General features: G+C 37.1%; 1 protein-coding gene across 2 annotated transcripts in view; it reads left to right on the top strand.

Annotated features, from left to right (window-relative positions):
- man1a1 (mannosidase, alpha, class 1A, member 1) overlaps positions 1 to 11707 on the top strand; it is a 163010-nt gene that overhangs the window by 123653 nt on the left and 27650 nt on the right. For both annotated transcript variants that reach the window (XM_048207395.1, XM_048207394.1), the window contains exon 6: positions 11411 to 11534. In XM_048207395.1, coding sequence (XP_048063352.1) covers positions 11411 to 11534 — 124 coding nt within the window. The remainder of the gene's footprint in view (positions 1 to 11410; positions 11535 to 11707) is intronic.

Genomic DNA, 11707 nt, shown 5'->3' with positions numbered 1-11707 from the left:
CTTGATTTAGCCTTGTGTTCTTGCGTGTTGAAAGCTCTGGAGAGGAGATCATAATCATATTCAGTGTCTAATCTGAGCATGAATCACGGCAATAGACAGTTTCTGTGCTATGAATTCATGTTCTCTTCTGAATCTGTTTAATTAAGCAATTCTAGAGATCTCATCGAAGAGCGCGAAATGATGCGGAGTAGTTATGAAACCCGCTTATTAGGAAGAGGTGATAAACAGCTCAAATCTAAATTAAAACACAGTATGTTTGGACAGATGTCAGATAACTTTATGCACCCGCCAGTGTGAGTATTGACCCACTTGCAGTAGCAACCAGCCTCAAGCCAACAGAAATTTGAATTTGTTTGACTCATGTGGGCTTTATTATTATGCCGTCTGTCTGCTGTGAGTCCCCAGCGTTCCAGGCAGAAAATTGAAGGCGAGAAAAGACAGAAGAGGCCTAATTTTACAGACAACCTTGACCCAGATTTGGCTGGAGCAAGACTGAGGGTCTCTGTGGATGACTTTCCCTTCACACCATCGGCTTGTGCTTGTCTTTGCACACATTTGACTGCATGAGCGTAACATCCACACAGTGTGAACGGTCATAATGTTTCATCTCTAATTGTCACATAAAAACCAAATTTTAACATTTAGTGCTGCTTAGAAACTCATGAAGCATTTGTTGATTTTAACTGTTGGATGATGTGACTCTCAGCATGTTTGAAATTAAACCAGCAGTAAAAGTGTCATTATTTGCTTCTTGATTCTTGATGCAGCTGTTCCCTTTGTTCCCTTTTCCACTTTGAAAGATTGTTAGAATGGTTTGGACAGTTTTATGGCGCATGTTGCATTAGATCATCCCTACGGTCTTCACCTCGACTTCCTACCAAGGACATCCAGCTCTTTAAGCTCCCGAAGTGTGTCAAACGCTCAAGCCATCATCCAGTACCTGCCCTCATATGGTTCCTCCTGCAGACATGAATTCCAGCAAATTCCACATTTGCTCTTTAACTATTCAAGAGGGGAAAGTTTCCCCTCATGCATAAACATAAGTCCTTCAATACGTGTTTTTTCTACGTTCCCCTTGGTTAAAGTCAAGCAGCCTGAAGCATTTCTCTATTTTTACTTTTTCTTCCGTCTCTTCGCTCTGCGGTATGAAGAGAAATTTGCCTGCTTTCCTGCACATCCTCCTCTTTTACCCTTCCTGTCGTCAGCCCATCTAGTCATGTGTACATGTGACTGTTGACCCCTGTCGCTGAAGAGTTTTTCAATGTCCTCTGCTCGGTGAAATATTTTTCATGGTCATTTTTTCCACAGCTTATCTCTCTTCCGCAGTCCATCCTGGTGCCTTTTATGAGAGCTTGAAAGGCAGATAAAGGATTCCAAAATCAAATTTACCATGCCACCTTTCTGACATTACTTTAATTCTATTTAACCTCCTTCGCTTCAAATAAACTGAAGAGTCCTGTATGCTGCATGGTCAAGAGAAGAGAGAAGTCATTGAATACAAGCTGGTTAAGTCCATGCTTTTAACCTCTGGGCATCTAATTCTAGTTATACCCTTTTTTTTTTTTTAAATACTGTACTCATGCCAAAGAGCTGGAATAGTTTTTTTTTTTTTTTTTAAAGTTACCATGTTCCATGTTACACATGGAAGTTGTTCACCACAGCAACAAGGCTGTGACATCCATCCTAATTAGTGGTGCCTGCAAACAAAACATCACAATTAAAATGACTCATACCTCAGGGTATTAAGGGGAATTCACACAGTGACTGGATGCCAGGTTTCTGCTTGTCCTGACGTTTAAATTGGTCTCAAATTAAATATTAATTTTTTTTAATTTAATTAATTTAGAATTTTATATTTTAAATTGAGATTTTACATTTATTCTCTCATATTGAACAGTCAGCATGATAATTCTCTGAGAGGTTTTTTTCATTTCCTAACCACTGCCATCAATGTGGCACTTGTAAAAATGTACAAATTCAACAGAACAATACATTTCAAGGCAATCATTGTCAGATGTCATATCACCTGTTGAGAGCAATTTTTATGTTTTTGTGCAGAAACCAATGGTTTATTTCAGAGAGACTGTAAAGAGATTAAACAAGTGAGTCTATTCTTTATAGGGTGGTACCACTTTCAGCTGTGCAATTTTTCACCCAGTAAACGATGAAATCCCTTAAATAACCAATTAAATAAGTCCCTCTTTAGTCAATAATTTTATCCCTTAAAACTCATCTTTGATCACCAAAATGACATATTTAAACATTTTTTCATGTGAAAAAAAATTCTTCATGCCTTAAAATAGCTTGCATATAAATGAAGCAAGGGTGTAGAGTTAGATTCATTTATACACCTCCACTCAGTCACATGAGCTCAAAATACCTGATCCAACTGTAGTAAATGCTACACAATGGCAAGTGGTACTAAATGGCAATACTGGTTTAATTCAGCCATATATTTTTGAATATGATTCAGAAGAAGTGGAAGACTTATCAGAATGGTAATGCGTTTTATGTATCGCTCTCTACAACATCGGACGCATAACTATAATTATGAACAGGGTGCGATTTTTGAAAAAAAACAGACGGGATGTTTTAAAATGTTTTTTACCCCTTGGAAAAAAAAACCGACAGCGGAGCTATCTATATCTATATCTATCTATATCTATCTATCTATCTATCTATCTATATATATATATATATATATATATATATATATATATATATATATATATATATATATATATATATATATATATATATATATATATATATATATATATATATATATATATATATAATATATGAGAGAGACTGAGAGAGAGACAGACAGTCTATATTTATCAATCGGAAGATAATGATATTTTGAATAGAATAACGAGACTTTGAATAGAATAACGAAACCTGTTCAATCGCGTTTGCTCCCATTTATTTTTGATCACAATGGTTCGCTACACAACATACAAACTTATAGTCCAAAAATGTGCACATTTGGTAAAAATATGTATTCACGTGTTTACCTAATATTTCTTTAATTAGAATATAATGAAATTTTCTTAATGACTTGCAGAAAGTCAATTCTCTGCCGATCTATCAGTCAGCATTGCGTGATCATATTTGCCACATCACAGTGACGGTAAACTTCTACGTTCTGTCTCTTAATACATTTATGCGTCAGTTTATTAAATACAATATCTGCATTAGGTCACAGTAGAGTGAGTTTTGAGCAGAAACATTGTATTAATTTCATACTGTCATTTTGAAATGGATTTAAAGTGCGCACTGACTTTCTGAAAAGCGATGCATGGATCGAGGTGCATGAACCTGGATCACGAATCCTGGACGCTCAATGGGAGCATTAAAGTCCATTTCTGGCTTTATTGTTTGTCTTGTCATGCGTTTTACTTGTTGATGTTTTAAATAGTATTTTTATTTTGGTATTTTATATGCTCTGTTGGTGGTTGGTGGAGCAGCATCACATGTGGGGGATATTTTTATATTATAAATAATTCAGCAGAGGCAAGGATACATAGATCAGAAATGGGGGATCCCCCCCCCCCCCCCACACACACACACAAATCGCACCCTGGTTATGATTACGATTTTCTTGAATACGTTATCAAACTGCTCATGTACTGCTAATGTTACAAACTATGTTCTCGTTCGCCATCTCAGTCTGCCTTCAAAAAATCAGCTTTCTTAGAAACACATTGAACAACATAGAACATCAGTGGAGAAAGGATTATAATTGATCATAACAAAATATGCATCATCGTAATATGCATCATATACAATTTTTCATTTCAACAGAAAAATAGACCAGGATAACCTAGCTTCTCTTGAAGCTCCCATGCTTCTCAGCATAGTTAATGATATGCTAAAGCCCACCCACACATTGACTGTATTGTTTATAACATAATTTATAACATAATACTCAGCAATGGTGTTGACTTATGAATTTGCACATGGTTTGTATTAAAGCATATTAAAAACACCACATAGACATTAAACAACATTAAAAACTTGATTTTCACCACAGGGGGTCTTTAAGGGCTCTTCTGATTTGGACCGGTAAACAATCACCCTAGCTACCGCGTAACAAACGCACTAGAAACAACTTAGAACAATTTCCTGGCAACCACTATAGCATCATGGCAAGTTTTGCACAGGCAAACACCAGTCACTTTTTCTTTAAAATAAAAGGAAAATCTATTTCCCTCTGATGGCGATGATGTATTTGCACATGCAGCAGTGAGTCACACCAACGGAACAAACATACACGCTTGAATAAGAAACACTCAAGAAAGTTATCGAGTGTGAATCAAGACTAATTTTCTATTGAGGTGGGTAAATGTGCCTTTCACATAATGTATTCGGCTCATAAAAAGGCAAGACAGTAACCGCTTGACGACTGCACCTCGCTGAGATGTTCGGTGTTGGTTGGAAACGTAAGCTTCATAACGACGCTTTGAATAGGCCACATGCTGTGTGCTTTTCTGCCATCATTTTCCTCTCCAGATAATTGATGTCCTCTAAATGGTATTTTACAATTGTTCACATTTATTTCAGTTACTCATCTATTACGGGCATACGTAGGGGTTACATAACAGGCATATTTATGCCTGATGGATGCTTCTGAGAGGGATTGATGAGGCCATTTCTTCTGGTCATGCCAAAAAAAAAAAAAAAAAAACAGAAGTAGAAAGCGAGAAGTCCGATAATAATGAGACATTACACTCCTCTCTCCCTCCTCTGAGAGCCACGGCTCCATTTGATCCATTTTTAGGACTCTCCTCTCATCCCCAAAGAAATAAAATCGACAGAAAATTGTTCTACGGTTTAATTGAGCTTTACATTAAGCAGATGTCATGGAGTAAAGAATGGTATAAACGTTTTTTTACTAATCTCCATTTTATTATGACAAACGGCCGAGTCGCCACCATGCCCCGGGTACTTAAACTCTAGCTGGGTAATCAATTCAGAAGACTTGGGCTGTTAGGAATATGTGCGTGATGCGATTAGCCTAATTTCAGAGGCATTTTGCTGTTGCTCAGTGCTAGAACAGTCAAAACCGTTACATATGAGGATCTGCTGTTGTATTGTCTGCAAAGTTAAGCATATTGCATCCTGTCTGATCAATATCACTGTTTTGTGGGGTACGACAGCTTTATAGATCTCTGTAATGTATAGCATTCATATGTGGCCTCTGGCCTACATAAATGAAATGTTCGGTTGTGAATGAGAGAGATGGAGAATGTCATTGTGAGACTCTGGTCTGATGTCAAACATAAAGGCTAACTTCTGTAGCAGCCTGAGGATACATGAGCTTTGGTTCATTCGGTGGAGTTCGTATTTCACTCCAGCAGTAGTTAATTATTCAGGCTAATGGTATTTTCTCAGAGCTCTGGCAGATAATTTGTTATGTATCCCTTACTGCTCATTATTAAGTGTCCTACTGCTGGGACATAGGCCTACATAGGGAGACAGCTGGGGAAGAACTATACCTTTTTAAGACAGTGCCATATTTGGAGAGGTGTGTAGACTAATCAAGCTCATTTCTAAAACTTAAAAAAAAAAAAAAAAAAAAGTGAAGGACATTTTGCAATACAGTGTCATGTTACAGATATTATGTCCATTTATTTATTTATATATTTACTTATTTATAGGTCAGTAAAGCCGGTTCCCTGATTACCGCGAAATCGCCATCACCTGCTTTCAAATGGAGCGGCATTTAATAGACAGAGCCGTAATTCACTGACAAGCTACGCAATATCGCGTTCATTATCGAAGGCGATTCATCTGCGATAATGAACATGATATTGCGTAGCTTGTCAGTGATCTACGGTTCTGTCTATTAAATACCGCTCCATTTGAAAGCAGGTGATGGCGATTTCGCGGTAATCAGGGAACCGGCTTTACTGATGAAATGCGCGTGACAATCGCATGCGATGTATCGCCCAGCCCTACTTATTTATTTAGCCCAGCTGTTCTTTGCAATAAGAAACCGTGTGTGTATATTCTGGCACCATACATATGGAATATCACAAGAGAAGTACAGTAAAGAGCCTGTATGTTCTTTTAGTTGTTTGTCTGGCATCCCTTTTCCCTTAATTTTCTTACATTTGTGTTACATGCTTTAATCATCTGTGTAATGAAAAACAAATTGGTTTGGCACAGCTCAGGGCTCTACACTAACATTTGCTTAGGAGCGCTCTTGCCCTTAGGGGCAGAGTCTGCCAAACTAATGTGTGATGATAAAACATATGTGCAAACAAAAAACATCAGAAAAACCGAAATATGTAGTACTGCAACAATTCTGAAATGCATGATTGGTGTTGGACAAAGTACTTTAGACACTTTCAAGTATAAATTTCTTTCAGGTAAGCTGACATCAAAACAAACAAACAGCCCAGCCCAGTGTTGTTTCCCCAACACTGTTAATAGCTTTATAATATCTTTATAATAACCTCCACTAGTACAAACTGCTGGATTTCATCCTGCGCATATAAGCTTAATAAAGCCTGAACCTTGTCATTGGTGCATCAGTCATATTTTTTTAAACTCCATTATTGATTTGATGCACAAACAACTCTTACTGTACCCACTGCAACACACTTTTAAAAAATGCTGCGTGGAGTCAACTAATCAGCATGTCCCACTGCCAAAAGTTCTTGAACTTTGAAAAAGTCCCACCGCCAAAAGTTCCTGTGCCCGGTTGCATAAAGCACCTTAAGTGTAATATTCCCTTGAGATCGCCTTATGTTTCCCTTAAACTTAAGGGTGTTGCAGAAAATAACCGTTAAGTATTACTTAAAGGGATAGTTCACCCAAAAATGAAAATTTGATGTTTATCTGCTTACCCCCAGGGCATCCAAGATGTAGGTGACTTTGTTTCTTCAGTAGAACATAAATTATGATTTTTAACTCCAACTGTTGATGTCTGTCAGTCTTAAACGATCAGTTTGTGCTAGAAACCGAACAGTATTTATATAATTTTTTACCTCTAAAACACCACTATGTCCAACTGCGTTCAGAAATCGCTTGGTGATGTCTGATCGTGCTCTGACAACGGCAGTGATGTCTCGCGCTTATACTTCAATGAGTGCTAGACATCACTGCCGTTGTCAGAGCGCGATCAGACATCACCAAGCGATTGCTGAACGCAGTTGGACATAGTGGTGTTTTAGAGGTCAAAAATGATATAAATACTCGGTTCGGTTTCTTGTACGATCGTTTTGTGTCTTAGGACATCAATGTGCCGTCACAAGCCGCAGGGTTTAATTTGGATTCGTCTGTGCGTGTTTATTGACTCTTATAAACTGTGTGACCATTGACTTGCATTATAAGACTGACAGACTTCAACGGTTGGAGTTAAAAATCATCATTTGTGTTCTACTGAAGAAACAAAGTCACATACATCTTGGATGCCCTGGGGGTAAGCAGATGAACATCAAATTTTCATTTTTGGGTGAACTATCCCTTTAAGGGTTTCTTTAGGTGAAATGTCATAAACCCTAAGAATTTCCCTTAAGTATGTATTTTTCACTTAAGTAATCCCTTAAAAAAACGTAAGTGTTGCATAAAGCCCCTTAACAGTAATTTCCCTAAGTATAACATAAGGTTAGGAAAACTTCACCTTAAGTGTTACACGGAGTGAGCAGGTTCAATCCAAGTCTTCTAACGAGACATGATCGACCGCTTTATATGATAAACAAATTGCACTTTAGCGGTTTATTCTCATTCAACATTGATGAAATCACATATGTAGCACATATCTTACATGGTCAATGGAAGCGCAAACCTCATTGGTTCTTGCGCGCACGTTTGAGCTTCCGACACAGCCTTAATCATATGGATGTTTTTCAATAAATGGACATAAATGATGTGAGAATATTAAAAATATCTTTATTTGTTATCCAAAGATGAATGAAAGTCTTATGGGTTTGGAACGACATGAGGGTGAGTCAATGACGGCAGAAATCTCAATTTTGAGTAAACTATTAATTTGAGTTTCTCGTCTGGTCGTTCTCTTTCATATTTGGTTTTCTTTTTTGTTGTCCTTATCCATCTTATGTTGTTTTCTGTGAAAACTTACCACGATATGTATTAACAAATAACGTCTCCATGGCAACAGTAGAATTTTATAACGGCAAAACCTGGGATGATGTCGTCCCTAAGTGAACAGTTTAAGAGATTATATGCAACACCCTTAAGTCATTCCCTTAGTTAAGGGGAAATCACGCCTTAAGTGTCATACTTAAGGGAAAAACTTAAGGTGCTTTATGCAACCGGGCACTGAACTTTGAAAAAGTCCCACCGCCAAAAGTTCCTGAACTTTGAAAAAGTACTACCAAGCAAGCAGGGACGTTCTAAGGGGGAATTTTTACAGAGAACTTCATTTAGACCCTGGTCCCTGTGGTCGAAACACACCGAGTACTACACCAAAGTCCCTTGTTCCTGGGGAAAGTTCCTGCTATGGAAACACAGCTTATGTAACTTTTGGCCCTCTAGCGGTTAAAAACAAAACTGCATGCGTTTTGCAGAAGAACATTGTTTTGGTTGTGCACCGGCTCTGCATGAAGGAGGAATATGACCCTTCACAGTAGATAATGCTTTACAATGAACCATTTTAGAGACCTATACTTATGGCAATTTATCTGTTCAGTGAAATACCTTACTCACCCGTTGAGTATAAAAACACCATCTCCCCATCGCTTTTACAACATTAAGCCAATGTTGATTCTGGTTTTATTACGAGCTCTGTCGCATTCTCTCTTTGCCAGCAGACTCTCAGCTGTTTTCCCTGGAGGTTCGAGATTTAACGTGTTCCTTGTCAACCTTTCTTGCCCGATGCGACAAAATACATATGCCGCTTGGGAGTATATGCATGTATATGCATGTATATGTATATGAGTATATCCACACCATGCACACGTGAAAGTATATGGAGCAAACACTTATAGTATGTTTACCATAGTGAATCGGGGTAAAACAAAAACATGATTTGGAAGAATTAATGATCTCCTGCCTTACGTAGTATAATTCTTAACAAATCAGTGGTTCATGAATCTTCAAATGTAGATGGAAAATATAAATCAAATTTTAATGTTTTGTAACTAATGATATGTTAAGTGTTATGTATGTAATAATTTGTCGTTAATGAAAGTTATTATGAAGTTAGGTTCACAGTTTGGGGTCACTAAGATTTATTATTTATTTTTTTTTTTTAAGAAATTAACTTTTATTTAGTAAGCATGCATTAAATTAATCAAAAGTGTAACAATATTACTGTTTTAACTGTATTTTTGATCAAATAAATACAGCCATGGTGAGCATAAGATACTTCTTTCTAAAACATTAAAAAATCTTACCAACCCCAAACTTTTGAATGGTAGAGTATACTCTGATATTTAAGTCCTGACACTGAAAAACATCCAAATATTTGGGCGCATTCTTTGTTGACTTTGAAAAGCAGCCGATCGCAGTGTAATTTGCGTGATAGTATTACATGTTATATTATAAGTTTTGTTCAGGTGTCAGATGTCACTGAAAGCATTTTCACTTTAGCACACAGCAATTTCCTCACACAAATACCTGCACTGTAGAGCCCTGCAGCATGTGTAACATGCAGAGGTCTGTAGTGCCAGAGGAAGATCAGCATTGTGTAAAAAATGATGACATTGGTAGCAACACTCCAGAGGTGTTAGCAGGCGTTTCCTGCTGTGGCCTGATATATGAGGCCTTTACCTCATTTTTTGTTATTAAGAATTCACTGCCACAGGCTAGAAAATATCCTCTTGTAGTCAAAATGGTTGTTCATTAATTATACAGATGTGCGTAGAATTCTTTGCTGTCAAATTGCATCACACATAGAAAAACATTAACATTAAACCATCCTCCAAATGAAGCCGTCAGAGTACTTGAGCAGTACTCGGTTCCTCCTGGCCAGAGTTATTGTGGGTAATTTACTGTTTTAATGACATAAATATCTCACACAGTCTGTTTTGTAGAATTAGGCTTTAAAAATAAAGTGGAGAGTGTCGTTCTTTTAAAGCTGTGATTACGTGTCATTACTCAGCAGTAATTTATCTTCATAATTGGCGTGAAGACAGAGGCCCGTGCAGAGCGGATCTGCTGTCGGGGTAGTAACAGCTGGTCAGGAGACGTGGCGTAGTGGTGGCTTCCTTTTCCAGGCCGGAGTTAAGTTGTCAGCTTTTAGTTGGAACCGTGCCAGTGAAAATCAATAAAGATGGCTCTAATCGCAGAAGGAGAACACTGCCCCTCTACAAAATAAGGCTATGAAATCAACTTGGCAACCATGTCAGACGTGGTGTGATTAATTATGTTTGAATAAACTCTAGTCTGAAATTAGTCTGAAATTCAGTGACATGGTAAATAAAAAGCAGGATGTGAAACTTGCAAATTAGGGATGAGCAAACAGTAGTTGTCTTAATATATTATTTTATTATTTATATTTGTTTTCTAAGTTTAGAACTTGCATCTGTAAAACTAAATAAAATGAGTGTGGAGGGGGATAATTAATCCAATAAATAAATAATATATTTGTGTAATGTGTATACACTTATATATTTGTATATACATTTACATGTGTTCATGCTTTTTTTTTCCATGTTTTTTTTTACAGTTTCTTATGCTCACCAAGGCTTCATTTATTTGATCAATAATGCAGTAAAACAATAATATTGTGCAGTATTATTTCAATTTAAGATATGTTTTTTTTATTTTTTATTTTGTTTTTACAAATGTAATTTATTCCTGTGATGGTAAAGCTGAATTTTCAGCATCATTACTCCAATCTTCAGTGTCACAAGATCCTTCAGGAATCATTTCAAAATGTTCAACATTGATAAATCACTATTATCAATGTTGAAATCAGTTGTGCTGCTCAATACTTTTGTGGAAACCGTGATACAATTCAAGATTCTTTGATGAATAGAAAGATTAAAAGATGAACATTTATTTGAAATAGACTTTTTTGTTTTGTTACATTTTTAAGTATCTTTACTGTCACTTTTTGTTTAATTTAATGCATCCTTGCAGAATAAAAGTATTAATTTCTTTAAACAAAACAAAAACTTGCTGACCCCAAACTTTTGAACAGTGTGGTATATTTAAATAAGTGCATGTATTTCTGCCTCTGAATCAACTGAAATTCTTACCAATAATATTACCGTCCTCAATCCAATCAGATCTGATGGTCAAAATCAAGTCCTGCCATATTTCTCACTGAATACATATTTTACTCAGAAATACATAAATTGTTCGGTTCTAGGAAAGTGGCCAATTTTGACTGGTTGAAGGTTTCGGAGCACAAAATGTTTATGCACACACAACCCATGATTGCTCAGTTACTCAAATAATCCTGATCTCTCTTCATTTCCTCTTCCTGCAGTGGGATCGGCAGAAACTGGCCATGGGCGTCAGGAGGAAGCAGCATTCTCGCTGAATACGGGACACTGCATTTGGAGTTCATGCACCTCAGTGCACTTTCCGGGAGACCAGTTTTTGCTGAGAAGGTGAGCAGCAGTTCAGGCGTTACGCCTCTACAGTGCATTAAACCCCATGCTGAACTAAATGTGAACTTGTAGCGGTCATGAACTGTTAGAAGAGCTGTGAGCTGGGTCACCACAGTGACCCAGAATGACCTCTGCTTGTAGCAGTTTTATAGATGCTCGTTTCGCTGCAATTC

This window comes from Megalobrama amblycephala, linkage group LG11 (genome assembly GCF_018812025.1).
Source record: "Megalobrama amblycephala isolate DHTTF-2021 linkage group LG11, ASM1881202v1, whole genome shotgun sequence".
Lineage (NCBI taxonomy): Eukaryota > Metazoa > Chordata > Actinopteri > Cypriniformes > Xenocyprididae > Megalobrama > Megalobrama amblycephala.
This window is presented reverse-complemented; position numbering and strand designations above follow the sequence as displayed.